The following is a 19,018-nucleotide window of genomic DNA, read 5'->3' as shown; positions in this document are numbered from 1 at the left end:
GGTGCTTGATAGATAATCGAGAGACGGTTCCTTTGGATCACCGAGGTTTGGGATGGACTTGGTAAAGAGGGAAGAAGAGGGATAGAGAGGAAACCGAGGTGGAAGAAGACGGCTGAGAGTTTAGCGACAGGTGTGAGAATCACGAGCTTTCGAGTCGGGCGACATGCAAAGTTTTGCTCGAAGGGTACAAGATCGTGTGTAGTCTAGGGACAGAAGTGTATGTATGAGGCAAAAAGAGGGAAAACAAGCTCATGCTGAAGCAGCTACAGGAGTCTGATGCTCGAACTCCTCTCTCGACGCGTCGACCTCCTCCTCCTCCTCCGTCTCTCCTCCTCCCTTCACCTCCTGCTCCAACCCAACTCCCCATGTCTCCTCTCCCTGTTTGTAGTCCCACTCCCTCCTCCCAACTCTGCCTCCGTTCACGAGAGGCAGCTTCCTCCAGTTCTCCAGCCCTCTCCTCTCCCTCTCCTCCGCGAGCTTCACGATCCCTCGCTCCGATTTCCAGTAGAGCTCGTGAACCTCTGGCGTGTACTTGGGGAACGCAACGTCTCCCTGGAAGGACGTGTCGAGCTGGGAGGGTGGGACGTAGGTGGTGAGATTGGTAGAGGAGGGGAGGTTGAGCTTCGTTCGAGTCACCGGGTCGAGGAAGGGAGAGATGACTGCAGGGGAGGGAGAGAGAGAGAAGACCGAGGTGAGTTTGTAGAGCTCTTCAAGAGAGGACCGACAAGAAAAACAGACAGGTGACGACTGACGGGAGAAGAAGCCTCGGACAAGGAATGGTAGGTTGACCACGAAGGCGGTTCCTAATCGTTCAGGGTAGTGATCTGAAAGGAAGAAGGAGGAACGCGACGCAATCAGAACGAGCGAGAACCTCCCTTGGGGAAAGGACCGGCGCATGAGTCGAACGAGGATTCCATGGAACTTTGATCGACTGACCTTGGAGGCTGAGGAAATGAAAGAGGAAAGAACCCGAGACGCGTCAATACAACGACGCGTGGTCGAAAGGAGGGAGAGGGAGAAACGAGGACGAACATGAAGAGGACCTGTTTGCTCGTGTTTAGCGAAGGACTTCGACCTCTCTCAGCAAAGTTGATGAGAAGAGCGAGCTTCTCTACTCCTCGAGGTATGCAAGCTTCGACGAGCCGCCTGCAGCGCGAAGAGAAACGAGACGGCGTGAAAACGTGAGGAACACGGCCTCGGTGCATGAGAGAGAAAGAAGGAGGAGCGTACATGATGTAAAAAGCATGATGGATTTGACGAGGAGACTGTTCAGTGTTCTGAAGGGCTGGTCGCATGTCTGAGGGGAGGAGAGGAAGGGTTGGAATGAGCTTCGACAACAAGGAGCAGGCATGTTGGGCTGAGGAGAGAACGAGAGGTAAGTGAACAAACTCACACCAAGTTGGTCGTCGCTCCTTGTCGAAACCAAAGGCGAGCTGCTTCCCAGTCTCGTTCTCAGGCCTGAGAGAGATGAGAATTGAACCAGGGAAGAGTGAGAAGGAAAGAGAGGAGCGTCAGAGTGCCATCAGGAAGAGAAACGCCGAGCTCGCTGTTGCCTTCCCTCTTCCTCCTTCTCCAGCGAGCTCCCTGTACAACATCACAGCCATACTCACGAGATGTACTCCGCCGTGAAAGCGTCTATCCCGAAAGTTCTCCTCCAAGCGAGCGTGTCCTCCAACCTCTTCTTCGCCGCCTGTTCGTCTCCCTTGGTAGCTCGAAGGAACCTGAGTATCTGCTCCTCACTGAGCCAGTGCTCCTCGAATTCCATCAGAGCTTCGGTGTAGACGATGGTTTTGCATCCTTCTGGAGGAGGAGTAGCAGGGATTGGAAGCTTGAAGGTTGGAGAGGAGAAGTGGCCGATGAGGTTGGAGAGGGACGTCCGTTGAGCTTCAGAGAGAGGAGCAGGAGGGGAGGGAGGGGGACACGAGGGGTCTGGGTGTTGAGGAGGTAGGATCGAAGACGACATGGGTCAGGATGAACGAAAGAGAGGAAGAGGCAGAGTGAAGGGTCCAGAAGGAGAAGCTGATCGTTTAGAGTCAAGAGAGGAGAGGAGGGCAAGAGGCGGCCGAGGAAAGGTTGGCCCTCGGCTTCACTCGCAACTCCTTTTCAGCTCGATTTTTATGGACGAGGTTATCTCTTGCCAGAGAAATCAGTCCTTCAGCCTTTTAAATTACCTCGCGGCCAAAAAAAAACTATACTTTGCATTGCTTCAGCTGAGCTTCAAGCTCGCTCTCTCGGTGTCTCCGAGGTCTCCCCAAACCTCGACCCACCTCTCCTTCCCTCCCTTCCCTCTTCTCCTCTTTCCTTCCGTCCATCCTTCAGCCATGTCGGACAACTCGGAGTCAGATCAAGACGAGTACGAACCCTATACGAATCCAGCTTCCAACAACCCTCAAGGAGGCGGTCCTTCGGCAGCAACAGGAGGAGGGAACCCATCGTCAGCCGGCGGATCTGAAGGAGGAGTGGTCGTCCCTGCTCTAGGAGGGGATCTTGTGGCCGGAGAAAGTGGGTTGGCGAGGAAGAGGAAGATTCAGAGAGCTTGTGAGTCTTTCTACATTCTCTTGGGCTCCATGGATTCCTTTGGGACGAAGGGCAAACGAAGGAGGGATGCGTCGCCGAAACGGGCATCTTTCCCTCGCGTTTTCTGCCTTCCGCTCGCCATCGGCAACCCCTTCAGCTCCATAATTTGAGCGCAGCGAAGCACCTCTTTCTGAGCTACAGGATGAGCTGGATTTAGATGCTGCAGGTTTTGCTGTTGGCTCGGTGGTTTCATACGAATCCAAGGTTCAGCCGACTTGGCGGAGCAGGGAGGAGGAGGGAGCAAAGGTCAACAAGAACGGATATGGCAGCTGCGAGAAGGGAGCTGGCTTGGAAGGGCAGCTTAAGGGAGTGAAGGCATTGCCTTTTGAGGTTGGATACTAGGGGGGAGGAGAGAGAGGGGGGAGGGGAGGGAAGAAGGAAGGGTGTCTCGACCTCAACACGAGACCGAGCTGCCCGATTTCATCTTCTTCAGCTCGATTTTCGTCTCCATGGACCCTCGGAAGTTTCACGGTCTTCCATGTCTGCAAGGAAGATCTATCTGGTTACGAGCCCGAAGTTCGAGCTCTATGGGCTTCGGATGGCTCGTCAAAACGAACGAAGGAGAACGCTCCTTCCCGCTTCACCTTCCCTCCAATCTTCCCCTTCCAAATCATCGAATCGAACACTGACCGAGCTCGTTTCCTGTTTTACCTTCTCTCAGGTGATGTCTGTAGACGACGGAAGGTTCGTCTTATCCCCTTCCATCGCTTGGTCGATCAAGACGAAGCTCGAAACGCGAGCTTCCACTCTCGACTTCCCTTCGCACTTCTTGCTTCCTTCCATCTTCATATCAGCTCACCTTCGTTTGCCATTTCCCGCACAGCAACGCTGCAACGGATTCGAGATGCCTGATCATCGTAAGCTCCCGCTCTCCTGTCTCTGCTCACGCTGTAAGAGAGTCTGAGAGGGAACGACGGCTGATCTCCTCTCCGCATGCCGTCACCCTCATTTTCTCATCGAACAGGCTGCTCGAGCTGCATTGCCTCAGAACTACCATGTACCTACGTGGAGGGATCGAAGAAGAGAGCTGCTCCCAAGGGGTGAGTCGTCAGATTGGGTTGATGGCTGGTCGGGCGCGTGCTGACGACACGTCCTTCCTCTCTTTGCAAGATATGTGGAGTCGTTGGAGAGTCGTTTAGCAAAGACGGAACAGATGCTCTCGCAGGTTAGTCTGCCTTCAGAGTTCGAAGTCAGTTTTCGAAATTTATCGGCTCACGTTCCCTCTTTCTTCGTTCAGCTTCGTCCTGGAGTCGACCTCGCCGCCGAATTGGGAGATCCTTTGGACAAGTCGCAGTTTGCTGCTCGCCGTCGTGCCTCGAAAGCAAAGGAGAAGCAACTGGAACAGCAGAGACTCCAACGACAACAACAGCAACCGATCGACAACCGACATCTCCATCCCTCTTCCTCGGCTCACGACAGTTCGATCCCTTACTACCCTCCTCATCCATCGGCTTCGTCTTCGGTCTTCTTCCCTCCCAACCGCTCAAATCCTCAACAACCAGGATCCTACCCCCCTCACATGTCTCATGAGAACAGCCAGTACTACGCTCCTCCAAACTCCTCCCGCCAATCTCCTCCTTACTACCCCGAGGTTCAAGGCCAACCTTCCTCCCATCGACTCTTCCCACTCCCTCCAGGTCCTTCTTACTCTTCCCAACCTCCTTACCTCGGCCAGCAACAGCACCAACCCTCTCCTCCCAACACAAACGACCCTCGACTCGGTCGTCCCTCTCCCTCCTCGATGCCTCCTCCTCTCACCGTTCCAAGCCCAAACCCAAACGGTCCTGGTTCAAGCCATCTGCAACCCAACGGATACCCTCCTCAAAACCGCTCGTCAGCGTCTCCCTACCCCAACGGCGACCCCGGTCGATTCCCTCCTGCATCTCAGCCCCATCGCGTCGCGTCCGACTCTTCCTACGACGGAGCACAACCTTCGAGGAGCAGCTATCCTCCACCACCTCCTACCATCACCGCCGAAGGAGTCTCGCCGTCAACGAGTAGTGGACCGCTCTACGTTCCTCCTGGTCATCAGCTGGCGAGAGGTCAGAGCGAGGGAGGAGAGTCGGGATCGTCGTCGTCGAGATCGAGAACGGTGACGGTCGTGAAGGGAGAGGAAGCAGCGAGAGATCATCACGACGACGAGGCGGATCTGAAGAGTTTCGTCCAGTTGAATCATCGAGACGAGCAGCTTTTCAAGAGGTTCATGGGGAAGGTGAGTTTGGAGATCGTTCGAAGTCATGTCGAACTCCAAGCCCGAGCTGACTTCCCTTCGACTCCGCTCTTCTCAACAGTCCTCTGGTCTACCGTTACTCTTCTCAGCCCTCGGATTCAAGTACGGCAACCAGCCCAACCGATGTGAGTCTTCTTCAGCAGCTCTTCTTCTCGTCTCGTCTCGACGCTGACCGAACTCCCCCTTCTTTTCTTCCCTTCCTCAGACGGTCAGGAGATCAAGCTGCATCGAACCACTTCTCGAGCTTCCTACTGGAGGATCCCACGATGGGAGAGTACGCCTCAGAACTCAGGTCTCTCGCCCGAGGAAGGAGGTCCTCCTCAGAGCCCAGCTCTCGCCGCGATGATGAGCTCGAATCCTTTCGCCAGTTGGCCAGATCCCGCACTGGCGATGAGGTTGATCGAGGCTTACTTCGAGAGAGTCAACGTTCTGCTGCCGTTGCTGCATAAACCTTCGTTCTACAAGTGAGTCTCAAACCCTCTTCGTTTTTCTCTCGTCTCTTCGAGCTGACTGAGTTCTTTCCCTCAATTCTCGTCCTTCTCCTTTCCAGGCAATACCAAGAGCAACTATACAACGCAGACCCAGGATTCGCCAGGATCTGCTTGCTCGTCTTCGCCGTCGGATCCTCGTACTGCGACGACCCTCGAGTTCGGTTCCCTCGAGAGGACGGAGGAACGCATGGAATCGACTCGTCGGGTTGGGTGTTCTTCCATGCCTTCGGAAGGATGGTTCGACATCGTTTAGCTCCCACAGAGGTGAGCTTCTTTCGCGTCTTCCTCTCGTCTTCTTGCTGAGCTCGTCTCGGAAGGCGCGTCCTGATCAATCTCCTTCTTCTTCTCCTTCGTTCCCTTTCGCAGCTCTGTGATCTTCAGGTCTCCGTTCTTCTCGTTCAGTTCTTGAGACACTCATCTCAACCCGGATCTTGCTGGCTGCTCGTTGGAGAGGGCTTGCGTTACGCTCAGGTGAGTTCGAGCTGAGGCGGAGGAAGAGGAGGATCGAAACGAGACCGAGGCTGATCCCTCGCCTCTTTCGTTTCCTTCAGGACGTCGGAGTGCATCGAAACGGAGTTCAGAGGTCATCGGATCCACTAGAGAACGAGCTTTTCAAACGAGGGTTTTGGTGCCTGTACCTTCTGGATCGAGAGCTCTCAGCGTTTATGGGTCGACCGTTGACTCTTCAAGAAGAGGAGTGAGTCCTCTCCTCGTTCGACCCTCCTTTTGCTTACGGAACTGACCATTCGTATCCCTTCTCTTGCGCTCAGCTTCGACGTAGGACTTCCAGCCGAGTGCGACGACGAGTTCTGGGCACCAGCCGATCCTCTGCTAGCGTTCAAGCAGCCCGAAGGCCAACCGTCCAAGCTCGCTGCTTTCATCCATCAGATCGGACTTGCGAGGATCCTTTCGAAGGCACTGTCTCAACTTGTAAGTCTTGTCCCTCCCCATCTTGCGAGCGACTACAAGAAGGCTCGAATATTTCCAGCTCGAGACGCGCCTCGGTTTTGGTCGCTTACTCGCTTCCTTTCTCTCTCCCGACATCACAGTACACCATCCAACCCCCTCATCTTCGTAAAACCGAACCAGCCGAAGTCGTCAAGGATCTCGATTCTCAACTCGGATTGTGGCTCGCCTCCGTTCCAGAACAGTGAGTCTCAACCTTCTCGCCTCCTTGTCTCCTTCGACCTTCCCAGAGCTGATGCTCCCTTCTCGTTCCTCCTCTAGCCTTCGATGGGACCCCTCTCGACCCGACAGCATTTTCTGGCGTCAATCCTGTCATATCTACCTCGACTACTACCTCGTCACGACCTACGTCCATCGACCGTTCCTCCCATCCCCTCAAAATCCCATCCCAGCGTCAGCAGAGTCCTTCGTCACGGCTATCAACTCCGCCAACTCGGCAGCTCACGTTATGGACTCGTACTGGCAGAAGACGAACGAGGTTCAGCCTTTCGTTTTCCATTCGGCCTACGTGAGTGGAGCTTTTCTTCGTCTCGTCTTCGTCTGACCTCGACGCGTTTGTGTATCGCTGACCTTCGTTTCTCTTGTCTTCCTACTTCGATGACGCTTTAGACTGCTGCTCTCATCCTTCTGATTGGAGTCTGGGGAGGGAAGAGCACGGGGTTGGAGAGTGATCCAGCGATCTCGATGCAGGGAGTCGAGCGTTGTGTGTTCTCGTTGGCGGAGGCGGAGAGGAGGTTCTTCGGTATCGGTCGAGCTAGGTGAGCCCTTCTTTTCCTTTCAGTCCGTTCTCGTAGTCAAAACCTCGCCGCTGACTATTCTCTTATCCTCATCCTCTCGTTTTCAGGGATGCGATCTCGGTCCTCTCTGCTCCTCGTGTCGACTACCTCGGTGCGTTCCTCTTTTCTTCGTCGGCTTCGTCGCTGGTAGACTGGACTCTTCTGCTCGTCTCGCTCCATGGCTAACCTTCCTCATCTGGTTTCTTTCGATGCATCAGCCGAATCGCTCGCTCGTCGGAAAGCTCGAGAGGAAAAAGTCAACAGCCAGGACATGTTCCGCCTTCCCGCCGTTCCGAACGAGGATGGTTCCTTTCAGGTCGCCGCCCGATCCCCAGACAAAACCTCTCGATTCCCTACTACCTCGGTTCGATCCTCCTCCGACTCTCCTGCTCCTCGCTCAACTAGCAACGGAAACGGAAACGGTCAACTCGCACCACCAGCTCCTCCTTCCCATCCTTCTCACCAACAGGCAGCCCTTCCTCATCACATGCAGTCTCCCTCCCAGAACCCACTCGCCTACGGATCTCCTCAAAACTCGGCGCCTTCGCCTTACCAACCCAACTTCTCGCCTTCGTCGCAAGGAGATCCTCTGAATGGACCGACTCCTCCAGACTTCTTCCAGGTCGGAGGAGGATCGTTCTTGGGTGTTTTCCCTGATTTCTTTGCAGCTGAAAACGATCCTGCGATGGTGAGTCACGTCGCATACTTTTCGAACCTCCATCTCGAGACCTTCGCTGATCCGTTCGTTCGGTTCGTCCAGTCGCTCTTCCCTTCGTCTCAATCGGGTGATTACTTTATTGCCGACGACTTCTTCGCCACTCCGAACGCAAGCGGGTCCGTAGGAGGCAGTGGTGATGGAGGTGGGCTAGTAGATCATTCCGGTGGAGGTTCAGGAGGAGGAGACGGGACGGGGGAGTGGGGATCGTCTTGAGATCGTTGCTTTCTTTCCGTCGCGTAGATAGGACTACTTTGTTTTTTTTTGGGTTACTCCTTGGGCTAGACATATTCATTCTTCTTCGTTTTTTTCTCCTCGAGTTGGTCTTGTTCGATGCAGGATCTCGGATGCAAAAATGAAGGAGAAAGAAACATCGAGTTCGAGCTCACCGTTTCCTCCTTCCTTCCTTCCGCCAACGTCGACCCCCTTCTCGTTGTCTTCCTTCTCCCGGATGCCCATCCCTCATCATGCCCACTCCCACTCTCTCTTCTCTTCTCCCACCTAATGGAATCACCCTGCCCGCTCTTCCTGCAGCCCCGAGCTCGCTAGCCTTTCTCGGAGGTCCTTTGCCAGCTTCCTCCCCTCTTCACCTTGTCCTGTCTTCCCTCTCGTCCAACAACCCCAAAGCGCAAGATCGAGCTCTCATCCTGACTCAGGACTTGCAAACTTGGACGTCGTACCTGCTGAGTGATGGGAAAGGAAGGGACGGGGATGCTTGGTTGAGGGAGGAGGCGGGGAGAGGCAGGGAAGTTGGGAGGTTGGGGAGGGTCGACGTTCGGTGAGCTCTCAATCTCTAATCGAGACAAGAAGAAGCCGCCCTGGGCTTGTTATTGAACTTTAATTTGCAGCATATGTCCTTCAGCAGCTCACATGGGATGCTTGCTCGCCAACCTTCGAACCAGCGAGGAAGGAGAAGGAGGAGGAGCGAACGAGCTCGAGAGGAATCCGACGATGCTGGTGCTTTTGGAGCCGAGCTCGTTTTACGTTGAGAGGGTTGAGGGTGGGAAGAAGGTGGTTGTGGATAGTGATGAGGAGGATGAACCGATGGAAGGACACGAGGAGAGGGAGGAGCAAGAGCAGGAGGAGGGAGAGGTGAGATGGAGGGTGCGAGATGGGTGAGTTTCCCTTCTTTCTCCGCTGGTTTCTTTGACGTTTCCGAGCCTATGGAGCTGACGGATATCAATATATTTTCCTACGTAGTGTAACTTCATCGAACTACGGATCTCTGATCGCTCTCGCTCTCTCAGCAGTCGATCATCTCAACGCGACGCGTCAAGAAGGGTCGGTCTTCTTTCCCTTTCCCTTTCTTTCCCTTTCCCTTTCTTTCCCTTTCCACTCATCTTGCTGACAACGTCTCTCTCCTTAGATACCCACCAACTCAACTCGTCATCATCGATACTCTCGCTTCCCAACTCTCCTTCCCAATTCTTCCTCCGCCTCCATCGAAACTCACCTCCTCCTCTCGGAAACGATCCCTCGGAGACGACTACGAGAAGCATCCTCCTATCTCACCTGGTTCAAAAAAGAAGGAAGGACCCTCTTTACCTTTGATGGTGCTCCTTAGATCCATGATCGACTGGGTCGCCATCGCGACAAAGAGTGCGTCGCTCTCCTCTTCTCTCCTCTCCCCGCGTCTTGAGTCCAGGCTGATCTGCTATGCTCATTTGCGTGATACCGCTATAGGGCCAACCGTCGACCCCTCCGACGAGATTGAGGACCTTTCCCTCCCTCCTTCCAACCCGCCCCCAACTCACTCCATCGCCTACCCTCCGTCGTCGAATGCTGTCGGAGCAGAGGGAGGAACAGTCTGGTTCAGGGAAGAGATGGTTGATTCGCTGAGAAGGGAGTACCAAGGAGCGAGGGGGAAGTGGGTTTGGTGTGGGGAGGATGGTAGTGATCTGCCTTAGCTGTTTATCGAAACGTGTCTTGCTTTTCGTTTCGTTTCGTTCGTGAGCCGACATTCAAAATCGAGAGTACAACAAGGAGAAACCGTGCGAGCCTACTCCACCTTTCGTTCCAGTCTGATCTGCTCAATCCACTCTCTCCTTCAGTTCTCGAACCGAAACAACCACCTTCCCTCTGGACCTTCCTCCGTCGAGCGTTCGGAACGCGTCCTCGACTCCCTTGTCGGTGAAAGGGAAGACTCCCTCGATGGGGATCTCGAGCGTTCCTTTCTGGAGCATGGAGAGGATCGGAGCGAAGTAAGAGAGAGAAGGGCTGAGGTTGATGCAGTGGTATCTGAGGGGGGGGGAAAGAAGAAGTCAGCTTTGGGGGATCAAAGAAAGAGGGAAGAAGGGAGGACGAACCGAGGTCGGAGCCCTAGCCATCCAAGGAAGGTTCTCAGGGGTTGGATCGGGTAGAGGAGGTTGGTGAAGGATCCGCCGACCTCACTGTGGAGAGAACGAAGTGGCAGGTTTGAGTACGCAGAAGAGAGAGGGAACGAGGTGCGAAGAGGAAACGCACCTTCGATCGTGTTTGTCTCCCACGATAGTGCAGAAACCTCCTCCTCCCCAGTCCAGCAACGACTGGTACTCGTAAACAATTTCAGTTCCGCCGACGCAATCGTAGATGAACTGAGGAGCGAGGAGAAAGTCAGCGGAAGAAAGAACGGACGCGTCGTCGGCCGGGAAGAAAAAGAGACCAACCGTGTATCCTCCCTCAGGTCTCAGCCTCCTCAGCCCCTCCAGCACGGTCTCCTTCGTATAGTCGACGATCTCATCCGCTCCCAACCCTCTCACGAACTTCTCGTTCTTTCCAGAGCAGACAGCGACGACCGTCCCGACTCCCAACAGTTTCTTCGCAATCTGCACCGCGTACGATCCTGTACCTCCTGAAGCGCCGAGGATCACGAGTGTTGAAGCAGCGTTCTTGGAAGTAGCTGTAGTATCGAGGAGTCCGTATTCGACGAGAGCGGTGTAGGAGGTGAGCCAGACGAGAGGGATGGAGGCAGCGTCGGTGAAGGAGAGAGGTTGGGGAAGAGGGAGGATGCACGACGAGGCTGGGAGGGAAGGGTTGAGGTTGAGATGAGTTGAGAGAGTAGCGTCTGAAGAGCCTGTTCCTGCTGTGATGTGAAGACCGAAGACTGAAGAGGAAGGAGGAGGAAGGAAGGGAGGTCAGCTTCGAGCTCTGCTTCCTTCGACCCAAAGCTGGAAGGAGACGACAGCGAGAGCTCACCTGGGGTTCCGACGGTGAAATGAGGATGATCGATGATAGCCTGAGTTCCCGCTGCGATGACCACTCCACTGTAGTCCTCTGAACAGGCGAAACAAGAGGGAGGAAAGGTCAGCTCAACGGGATCTCGGAGGGAGGGAAGGACAATCGAGCTCACGTCCGACTCCCTTCTCTACGTTCGTCTTCTGCCAGTTGAACAGCCAAAAGTTGCTCATTTGGATGTCAACAGGGTTGAGCCCAGCAGCAGCGACTTCTATAGTGATCTCGTCCTCAGAAGGAGGGAGATACTCGAGCTCGGACCGATGAATCGAGGTCGAAGGAGGGTAGGACGGTTTGGTGAAGGTGTAGGCGAGACGGTACGTTGGAATTTGGAAGGGAGAGGAAGGATAGTCGGAGGAAGACATACTGGAGGAGTGGAGGACACTGATCTGGGTCTGTGAGAAAGAGAAGAAGGCTGGGGGAGGGGGAGTTGGTTGTTGGGGGCAAGACGACGACGGGCTAAGATTGGAAAGCAAGCTCGAGGCGTTCCGTTTCGATTTCGATGATGAGTTGGCAAGTTTTCTTTGAGCTGAGTAGTCTAGATGATTCAGCATTCGAATGATTCTGCGTAGGGAAGGAAGGCGAGGTTCTTGGGGAAAACTTGGTCGAAAGGGCGATGGAAAGGCTCGTCCGCGTCGCCGGTCGATCTCTCTTCCCATCTCTCAAGCTCGGCGATTCTTCTGAGATGTTCAGAACTAGATCTCAGATTTCAGTCTATTTAGCCTTCTTGAACTCTCTGTGGCAGAAAAAAAAAAAAAAAAAAAAAGAAAGAGAAGAGCAAAGCAGGCACTCTGACTCTCCCAGCGACGTCGTCGACGCGTCCGCCGCTTCTTTGCCTCTTCTCCGAGCTCGGCAGATCCTTATCTCTCCAACAAGCGGCAGGTATTCCCATGAGAAAAGAGAGCAGTTCTATCTTTCCGGAATTTGCAGCCGAGTGGGGGACGAGACGCGTCCTTGCCGAGCGTTATTTTTCTCTCTTTTCTGAACGAAAGCAAGCATCAAAGAGTGTGAAGAGAGCTAGAAGGATGCAGGGGCTCACAGAGTCAAGTCTAAGTAAGGCAAGAAGGATGAAGTGTTCGGAGGTCAAGTCTAGAAAGCAAAAGGCGAACACAACGACGCGACCAGAAAGAGAGAGGCAGAGAGAGCGACCGAACTAGGAAAGAGAAGGGGAGGGGGAATTGAAGGACCAGATTAAGTGACGAAGGATTGTTCTTGGAGTCAAGCGAAAGTGATGGACAAAGAAGGTGAAAGGTACGAGAAGAGAAAGAAGACTGAGAGAAAGCGAAAGGAAACCGACAATGTCCCAGAGGAAGAGAAAAAGGATCGACGAATCAGATCGACTCGAAAGTGAAGGTGACTAGAATGTATCCACGTGGAGCATTGGCAGAGTTGAATGCTGCAAGATCGCCGCCCGAGGAGGAGATGAAGGAGAGAGAGGGGTGACCTGCAAAAAACGAAGCGACGCGACTGATCAGTCTGAGCGAGAAGATGTCAGCTTCAGACGTAAGGGGACGTACTGAGATCCCTTTGAGTCCAAGTGAGGGTAAGATCTTGGCTCAGGAGGTTGACATTCCACTGTTGGAGGGCAAAGAGGAGAATCAGCGACGGTATTGACGAAGTCGACGCGTCGACGTCGAGACGGAGACGCTGAGGGTCAAATGAAGCTCACAATAGCCGATTCGGAAGGATACCATGGATTGATATCGTTTCCAACCATCTGAGCAGGAGCGTTAGCAGAACCTGGAAACAGCGAAGAACGGGAAGAAGTCAGGCGAGAGAGCATCGAAGAAACCACGCGGCGACGAAAAAGAGAAAACGGAAGCGTACTCGACCTGACCGATGTGAAGTAAGCTTGCCTGAGAGATAAACAAACAGAGTTTCAGCTCAAACTGATGACGAGAAGGATGCTGGAAGAAAGCGAACGAACGAGTTTGGGGCGAGAGTCTGGCCACCGACTGGAACGACGAGACCCAACAAACCGTTTCGACCGCCGGAGTTCTGTCGTATCGAGAAAAGCACAAGCCAGGGAGAGATCGTCAGCTTTCGTAAGCCAAGATCGGAAGCGGACGGATCGTCCACCTTCCGCGATGAAATCTCTCACTCTCTCGAAGAGACCGACTCACGTCAAGGCTGAACTCCAGATCACTTCCACCAAGAGCGTTTCTCTGCAAGTCGAAGCTGACCTCCAGAGCGTTTCCTTTCGAGGAGGAGTACCTGTATCGACCGTTGTCGGTGTTCTTCGAGATGTATCCGAGCTCCCTTCTCGTCTCCTTGTTCCAGACTTTGATTCGACCGTGATGTTTGGTAGGAATAGGTTTGGGCGAAGGCTGGGTTGGTGCGCGAGGGATGGTGGGAGCTGATGAGAGAAGGAAAGAGGAGGAAAGGAAGGGAACGTTTCAGCGATGGGGGCTGAGAGGGCTGACAGGTGGCGAAAACGAGAAGACGCGTTGACGAGGAGAGAGGGTCGAGAGAAGAACGGAAAACTCACAATCAGACCTTCCGAGAGACTGAGGCTTCTTAGGACCTAGACCACGAGCAAACCGTTGAGCGTTGGTGAGGTGGGAAAGGTCCTCCGTTCGAGAGGAGAGCTCCTTGGTTGGGGAAGCTACGACGACGTTGGGGACGGAGAGAGAGAAGACGAGGAGGGAGATGGCGAAGAGGAAGGTGAAGAGACGCATACCGAGGGAGGGGTGTGCGCGTGAGCAAAGGAAGGTAGGGACAGAAGAAGGACGGAAGAGCGGGTGGAGGGAGGAAGGTCGTTGTTGAGGAGGGAGAGAGAAGAGAGAAGAAAAACGGTGACACGCAAGGCGAGGATCGAACGGCTGCAAACGCACATGAAGAAGATCTGAGGGGCTCAGGGAAGACGGGACGGATCCAGGATTCTCATCTTCGAATGAGATCCGGCTAGGAGAAGGGTGAGCGGCGAGGCGAAGGGAAGGTCAGGTCAACGACCCCTGAACGGCGGCGACGACTTGAAACGAAAGTGAGCGCGCAGCCCTCGTCCTCGTCCTTCTCGAGAAATTGCAGACGACTTTGCACTCTCCTAAGATCAACAGCCACGGGTCTCGAGGCTCACAAGAAAGCCTTCCGCATCCTTCCCGACTCGAACTCAGCTCGACGCGTCGTCGCTCTTCTCGTTCTCCGATTCCGCTCTCCTCCTTCCGCTTGTTTGTAAAAAAAAAAATCGCACATCAAGCCCAAAACAGCTAAACACACACAAAGGATAACACAAAGCTCATCTACGAGATCTTGATCAATACATCATCCTCAAACCCTGGCTCATCCCTCTCTTCCTCCCACTCGTCCTCTTCCTCCTCAGCTCCCACTTCTTCCACCCCCAGTTGGCACCCACGAACACGACCTGCATCACCAAAAACCAGAACACCAGATTTCCCAAATCTCCTCCTTCCCCTTCTGCCAGCTCGAGCTCGTCGGCGTGGTCTTCTTCGTGATGCTGGAGAGCTCGAAGGACGGCGAGGTCGTCGTCGCGTTCGTTGAGGAGACGGTTTGGGGAAGACGGAGGTGCTGGTGGTGGAGGAGAAGCGGGGAGGGAGGAGATTCGTCGAGAGGAGAAGAGGACGTCGGTGAGGAGGGAGGATTGAGAAGTCTGAGAAAGGAAGAGGGTGAGGGAGAGAGGGAGGAGGAGGTTGTCAGTTTCGGGTCGCTCCTCTTCGAAGGAGCAGACGAGGAAAGGATGAAGATGAACCTCGTAAGAGTTAAATCGACTGTTGAACCCTTGAAGCTCTCCTTTCAGCCCTTCGAACGTGCTCCTGAGCTGTCGTCGATCCGACTCGAGGTTCGCCAGACGCGCCTGGAGGTCGTTGAGAGCAAGACTGTCGTCGTTTCGATCAAAAACGCCAAGAGTCAGTACCTGCACTCCTCTGACGACTTTGCTAAAGATGGGGACAGTCTCACGTGAAAGGACTCTTCTCCTTGCCAGTCTTCTTCTTCCTCGGTCTCGTTTCCTCCGTAACGGTGAGATCGTGAACTCGACCTTCGAGCTGTCCGACGGCTTGGAGGACAGACATCTGGTAGATGACGAGAGCTTCGGTGAGATGGGCGTCCTGTAGAGGCGACAGAAGGACGAAGATGTCAGTGAACAACTCTCGAATGAGGAAGAGAAGGGAGAGAAGGGAGAAAGGAGGACGAACGATCTCGCCTCCGTTCGCTTCGTGGGTAGCGTGAGCTCCTCCATCAGCCTCGAAGGCCGCCTTCGCAGCAGCGATAGCCATAGGAGAGTCTCGAAGTCGACGAGGAAGACCGTCTTCTCCTGGTCCAGGAGTAGGCTCGATGCAGATGACTGATGAAAAGAATGAAGAATGAAACGAACGAAAAGAACGCGTGAGCTCGTGTTTGCCGACGAGCTTGATTCGAGCATAGGAGACGACTCACCATGCTGAACCTCTCCATTCACAAACTCCGACTGGAACACACCCTCCGAACTCCCCTTGTTGATCAGGAACCCTCTCGGCGGCGCATTCCCAGGAGCCTCAGGACACCTCTCTCCCATCACTCCTCCGAACTTGCTCCCTTCTCCGATCACGTTGTCCACCACGGTGAAGTTTTTGCAACTCGCAACGACGTATCCGTATCCGAGATGAGTTCCGACGACGGTGTTGTCCTTGACGGTTCCGTGGGAGACGATGGACTCGGTGTCGTCGGACCAGGTAGCGGGACCGATGTTGATGGCGACTTTGAGGTAGGCTGAGAAGGCTGAGACGTGGTTTCGAGTGACGAGAACGGAAGTGTAATCTCCCTCCCAAGGTGGGACGTCGACGAGGTTGATTCCTGGATGAAGGGAGGCGGGAAGGAACGGTAGGGAGGGGAGAAGGTGAGCTCGAGCTCGCACGCGTTCCGAAGGAAGAGACAGGGAAGCGACAAACCTCCAAGAACGGTTCGAGTTCTCGAGTAGATGGTGTTGTCCTGAACGACGCTTCCTCGACTTCCAAAGATAACGATGGCTCCATCCGTCGTATCGTACACAGTCTGTTGTGAGAAACCGGCGGGAAGGGAAAGGTGAGCTTAGCTCGAATCGACCTCCTCCTTCCCCACTCCATCCCTTCGTCTTCCCAGCTCTCAATTCACACTCCGAGCGAGCCATAGCCTCGACGTATCAAGCCGCTGAAAGAGAGAGAAGTACGCTCACGTTCTTCTCTACCAAACTATCCATGCAAGCGAGACTGATCCCATCGCTCCTCGGGTTTCCGAAGGGAGGACTCTTCTCCTCCGTTCCGTCGTAAGCAGGATCCCATTCCTCTCCACAAGGCCCCTGCAACATCATCAAGAGATATCAGCGTCATCTTCTGTGCAGCTTGAAGAGATGGAAAGCGGAGGCGAGACTCACGATCTCGTTCCCTCGAATGATCCCTCCCGAACACGACTTCCAATCTCCTTCCCGAAAGTGCAACGCCGACCATCCTCTGAGTGAAAGCAAGAGCAGCGAATGCAACGTCAGCTCTATAACTCGTCTCCAGACGAAAGCAGAGTGCAGAAATGACTCACCGAGGCTCGTAGAGCTTACAGTTCTCGACCAACTGGTTGTTCGCGTTTCCGAGCTCGACGAGAGCCTCTCCCAACGGAACTCGAAGAAGCAGAGGACGGTTCCCATCGATGACCAGAGATGAGATGGCGATGTTGCTGCAGGAAGTGCAGTCCCCCCTGTTTCAGAAAGACGCGTCGAAGGAACGGATCAGTCGGTGGAAGGCTGAGGAGAAGGCAGCGAGGGAAGGAGGAGAGTGGGGAAGGAAGGGAATCGAGTCGAGGACGTACTTGATCGCCATGGATTGATTCTGACCCTCTACGATCAACATCGCTCTGGATTCATCTGTCGGATATCCTTCCGTATAGAGAGCTTGATTCTCTGCTGTGAAGAGGATAGGGGACTGCAGTCTGAAGAGCGAACGAGGGCAGAGAGCGACTTGAGTTCCTCGACCACCTTTCAAAAGAGAGCTCGTCAGCACGTTCAAGCTCGTTGTTAACATAATAGGATGAATGAGAGCTTACCATAGTCTAGTATCCTGTTTATCTCCTTCTCGTCTCCTGTGTGGATGCACCCGTTTTGAGGTCTGGCCGCGTTGGCGAGAAGGAAGGGAGAGGTGAAGGTGAGGAGGAGGAGCGAGAGAGGCAGCGAAGAGAGGACGAGCATCCAAGAGAGGGGAAACCTGGAGCTTACGAGCTCGGCAAGGGTCACAGAGGAGAGGGAGAGGAAGAGGAAGCCGTCGTGAGCAAGTCGTGAAAAGTTGATGATGGACGTTAGGGAGCTATCGAAAGGAGGACCAGGTCGCGTTCGATTTAAGCTCTGGGGTCTCTCAGCTCCATCTGTCCTCCTTCCTTCCCCTTTGACGACCATGGCCTCGAATCGACCTCTATCAGCTCTTCTCATCGACCTCTCAGGGACACTCCACGTTGGAGACACTGCAACTCCTCGAGCGGTTCAAGCGGTGGCGAAGTTGAGGAGGTCAAAGATCCCCTTCCGCTTCTGGTGAGCTCGCGATCTCCCTTCCTTCCCTCTTCCCGCTCGAACAAACCCATCCCTCACCCGTTGCTGATTCTCTTTCGACTTTCTTCTGCAGCTCCAACACTACCAAAGAGTCCTCGAAGAGCTTGATTCGAAGATTGGAGCGTATAGGCTTCGACATCAAGGAGGAAGAGCTGTACACGTCTCTCTCTGCTTGCCGTCGTCTCGTCGAGGAGAAAGGCTTCAAGTGAGTTGTAGAAGTTTCTCCCCATGCTAGACCTCAGCATCGCTAGATGCTGAACACTAGCCCTGTCCTTTTCGATTTCAGACCCTACTACATCCTCTCCGATTCCGCTCTCGAGGACTTTGAGCATCTTCAGTTTCCTCTCGAAGAGTGTGACTCTGTGCTCGTCGGCCTCGCCCCTGAGCGACTCGACTACGAGCATCTCAACACTGCTTTCAAGATACGTGAGTTCATAGTTTCGCACATCGTCCTCTACTGTTCGAATCTCTTTGCGTTCTGCTTCGCCTTCGAGCTTCGTCGCTCACACGTTTACCCTCGCTTCCTGTCGTCCTTTCTTCGCCTTTGCTGCCTTCTCGACTCCAGTCGCTCGAGAACCTCTTTCCAAAGATTCTCCGAGACCTCCTTCAGACTCCCCTCGCACGCTAATCGCAACCGTTCGTCTCTTTCTTATTCCTCCCGACCTCGCTTTCCCCAGCTCGTCTCCATCTCTCTCCCACGCGTCTCTCTTCTTTTTCCTTCACCTTCTGACCAACCCCTCTTGCCTTTCCTCCATCTCACAGCATCTCTCAACTCACTTTCAATCCCCTCTCCCGTTCCCAACGCTCTCTCTCGGTCCCGGCCCTTTCATCAACGCTCTCTCCCTCTCGACAACTCCTCCCACTCCCGTCCTCGTCGTCGGCAAACCCTCCCCAACCTTCTTCCAAACCACTCTTCACTCCATTCCTGGCCTGTCGGAGGAGCAGTGGGCGGATGCGGGCGTGGTCGGGGACGACTGGAAGGGTGATCTGGAGGGAGGCGTCGTTGGGAGGAGGTTCTTGGTCAAGTCGGGCAAGTATCGAGAAGGGGATGAAGGGAAGGTGAAGGATAAGGAAGGGTTGGAGGTTTGGGAGAATTTTGCAGAGTTGGTGGATAGGCTGTGTGGGGAGGGAGTTTGAGAGATGGAGGAGAGAGAGAGGAGGGACGCGTCGAGGGGATTGCTAGCCTAGGTCGCGGCAGTTCGATTTTCGTTGATCTTGAAGCTTAAGCGATGTTGTATTCGGTAAAGGATCTTCCGCTGACTTTACTTCAGCTGGAAGAGGCTGTCGGGAGGGAAGGAGACGTGGCTTCGACGAGGAGAGATCGGAACCCGCGTTCGAGAGCGAGAAGTGGACGCAAACTTTCTCAGACAAAACTTCGGGAACGAGTCACTGAGTGAGTTTGATGTGTTGAAGTGGTGATAAATCTCAGCGAGTAAAGCGAGTAAGGGTCGCGACCATCGGGAGAGCGAACGGAGGGAAGGGCACGCGTCGAGAAGCGAGCTGGAACAAGCTACGAAGGAGCCCTGGAACTCGCATTTTTTCGATCTGCTTGCA

The 19,018-nt window shown here is 54.3% G+C and overlaps 7 protein-coding genes across 7 annotated transcripts; 3 read left to right on the top strand and 4 right to left on the bottom strand.

Annotated features, from left to right (window-relative positions):
- Positions 1–249: 249 nt before the first annotated feature.
- BDY24DRAFT_344930 (CRAL-TRIO domain-containing protein) lies at positions 250–1,963 on the bottom strand (the record flags this gene model as incomplete). The annotated part of the gene is made up of 7 exons (XM_076637573.1): positions 250–659; positions 753–824; positions 937–944; positions 1,033–1,146; positions 1,231–1,297; positions 1,394–1,458; positions 1,611–1,963. 7 exons carry the CDS (start codon positions 1,961–1,963, stop codon positions 250–252), a joined length of 1,089 nt encoding a protein of 362 aa, XP_076492888.1.
- A 126-nt stretch (positions 1,964–2,089) lies between these two features.
- BDY24DRAFT_402247 (transcription factor domain-containing protein) lies at positions 2,090–8,112 on the top strand. The gene is made up of 18 exons (XM_076642174.1): positions 2,090–2,538; positions 3,239–3,261; positions 3,401–3,434; positions 3,542–3,617; positions 3,688–3,742; positions 3,815–4,789; positions 4,869–4,932; positions 5,013–5,271; positions 5,358–5,562; positions 5,665–5,769; positions 5,850–5,995; positions 6,069–6,228; positions 6,348–6,448; positions 6,526–6,772; positions 6,874–7,022; positions 7,109–7,152; positions 7,259–7,728; positions 7,801–8,112. Exons 1-18 carry the CDS (start codon positions 2,118–2,120, stop codon positions 7,969–7,971), a joined length of 3,705 nt encoding a protein of 1,234 aa, XP_076492887.1. The 5' UTR covers positions 2,090–2,117; the 3' UTR covers positions 7,972–8,112.
- On the top strand, positions 8,113–9,691 carry BDY24DRAFT_402246 (uncharacterized protein). Its single transcript, XM_076642173.1, has 4 exons — positions 8,113–8,533; positions 8,604–8,870; positions 8,956–9,036; positions 9,122–9,691. The coding sequence occupies exons 1-4, from the start codon at positions 8,223–8,225 to the stop codon at positions 9,660–9,662; spliced, it is 1,200 nt and encodes a 399-aa protein (XP_076492886.1). The 5' UTR covers positions 8,113–8,222; the 3' UTR covers positions 9,663–9,691.
- A 5-nt stretch (positions 9,692–9,696) lies between these two features.
- On the bottom strand, positions 9,697–11,406 carry BDY24DRAFT_402242 (NAD(P)-dependent alcohol dehydrogenase). The gene is made up of 6 exons (XM_076642172.1): positions 11,084–11,406; positions 10,930–11,007; positions 10,401–10,837; positions 10,219–10,328; positions 10,062–10,145; positions 9,697–9,993 (listed from the first exon to the last, which is right to left on the bottom strand). Exons 1-6 carry the CDS (start codon positions 11,328–11,330, stop codon positions 9,786–9,788), a joined length of 1,164 nt encoding a protein of 387 aa, XP_076492885.1. The 5' UTR covers positions 11,331–11,406; the 3' UTR covers positions 9,697–9,785.
- Positions 11,407–12,296: 890 nt separating this feature from the next.
- Positions 12,297–13,643, bottom strand: BDY24DRAFT_418604 (uncharacterized protein; the record flags this gene model as incomplete). The annotated part of the gene is made up of 7 exons (XM_076643880.1): positions 12,297–12,409; positions 12,483–12,540; positions 12,635–12,705; positions 12,793–12,821; positions 12,893–12,963; positions 13,089–13,321; positions 13,454–13,643. The coding sequence occupies 7 exons, from the start codon at positions 13,641–13,643 to the stop codon at positions 12,297–12,299; spliced, it is 765 nt and encodes a 254-aa protein (XP_076492884.1).
- A 490-nt stretch (positions 13,644–14,133) lies between these two features.
- On the bottom strand, positions 14,134–17,222 carry BDY24DRAFT_402237 (right-handed parallel beta-helix repeat-containing protein). Its single transcript, XM_076642171.1, has 11 exons — positions 16,969–17,222; positions 16,735–16,900; positions 16,468–16,623; positions 16,310–16,385; positions 16,112–16,234; positions 15,849–15,951; positions 15,358–15,753; positions 15,117–15,265; positions 14,881–15,029; positions 14,672–14,798; positions 14,134–14,572 (listed from the first exon to the last, which is right to left on the bottom strand). Exons 1-11 carry the CDS (start codon positions 17,108–17,110, stop codon positions 14,219–14,221), a joined length of 1,941 nt encoding a protein of 646 aa, XP_076492883.1. The 5' UTR covers positions 17,111–17,222; the 3' UTR covers positions 14,134–14,218.
- Positions 17,223–18,709, top strand: BDY24DRAFT_355627 (HAD-like domain-containing protein). Its single transcript, XM_076637788.1, has 5 exons — positions 17,223–17,446; positions 17,538–17,669; positions 17,751–17,890; positions 18,030–18,100; positions 18,227–18,709. Exons 1-5 carry the CDS (start codon positions 17,313–17,315, stop codon positions 18,599–18,601), a joined length of 852 nt encoding a protein of 283 aa, XP_076492882.1. The 5' UTR covers positions 17,223–17,312; the 3' UTR covers positions 18,602–18,709.
- Positions 18,710–19,018: the final 309 nt, after the last annotated feature.

Source organism: Mrakia frigida (assembly GCF_051309035.1).
Source record: "Mrakia frigida strain ATCC 22029 unplaced genomic scaffold BDY24scaffold_40, whole genome shotgun sequence".
Taxonomy (NCBI): domain Eukaryota; kingdom Fungi; phylum Basidiomycota; class Tremellomycetes; order Cystofilobasidiales; family Mrakiaceae; genus Mrakia; species Mrakia frigida.
This window is presented reverse-complemented; position numbering and strand designations above follow the sequence as displayed.

Excerpts from the sequence above, each read along its gene's own strand:
- BDY24DRAFT_402247 (XM_076642174.1), top strand. The coding sequence starts at position 2,118 with ATGGACGAGGTTATCTCTTGCCAGAGAAATCAGTCCTTCAGCCTTTTA. Across the intron at positions 4,790-4,868 it reads TCAAGAGGTTCATGGGGAAG|TCCTCTGGTCTACCGTTACT; the intron begins GTGAGTTTGGAG and ends TCTTCTCAACAG. Across the intron at positions 7,153-7,258 it reads TCCTCGTGTCGACTACCTCG|CCGAATCGCTCGCTCGTCGG; the intron begins GTGCGTTCCTCT and ends TCGATGCATCAG.
- BDY24DRAFT_402237 (XM_076642171.1), bottom strand. The coding sequence starts at position 17,110 with ATGCTCGTCCTCTCTTCGCTGCCTCTCTCGCTCCTCCTCCTCACCTTC. Across the intron at positions 16,901-16,968 it reads AAACAGGATACTAGACTATG|GTGGTCGAGGAACTCAAGTC; the intron begins GTAAGCTCTCAT and ends CTCTTTTGAAAG. Across the intron at positions 16,624-16,734 it reads AATCAATCCATGGCGATCAA|GGGGGACTGCACTTCCTGCA; the intron begins GTACGTCCTCGA and ends TTTCTGAAACAG.
- BDY24DRAFT_402242 (XM_076642172.1), bottom strand. The coding sequence starts at position 11,330 with ATGTCTTCCTCCGACTATCCTTCCTCTCCCTTCCAAATTCCAACGTAC. Across the intron at positions 11,008-11,083 it reads CGTAGAGAAGGGAGTCGGAC|AGGACTACAGTGGAGTGGTC; the intron begins GTGAGCTCGATT and ends TCGCCTGTTCAG. Across the intron at positions 10,146-10,218 it reads GGAGACAAACACGATCGAAG|TGAGGTCGGCGGATCCTTCA; the intron begins GTGCGTTTCCTC and ends TTCTCTCCACAG.
- BDY24DRAFT_355627 (XM_076637788.1), top strand. The coding sequence starts at position 17,313 with ATGGCCTCGAATCGACCTCTATCAGCTCTTCTCATCGACCTCTCAGGG. Across the intron at positions 17,670-17,750 it reads GTCGAGGAGAAAGGCTTCAA|ACCCTACTACATCCTCTCCG; the intron begins GTGAGTTGTAGA and ends TTTCGATTTCAG. Across the intron at positions 17,891-18,029 it reads CAACACTGCTTTCAAGATAC|TCGCTCGAGAACCTCTTTCC; the intron begins GTGAGTTCATAG and ends TCTCGACTCCAG.
- BDY24DRAFT_402246 (XM_076642173.1), top strand. The coding sequence starts at position 8,223 with ATGCCCACTCCCACTCTCTCTTCTCTTCTCCCACCTAATGGAATCACC. Across the intron at positions 8,871-8,955 it reads AGATGGAGGGTGCGAGATGG|TGTAACTTCATCGAACTACG; the intron begins GTGAGTTTCCCT and ends TTTCCTACGTAG. Across the intron at positions 9,037-9,121 it reads AACGCGACGCGTCAAGAAGG|ATACCCACCAACTCAACTCG; the intron begins GTCGGTCTTCTT and ends CTCTCTCCTTAG.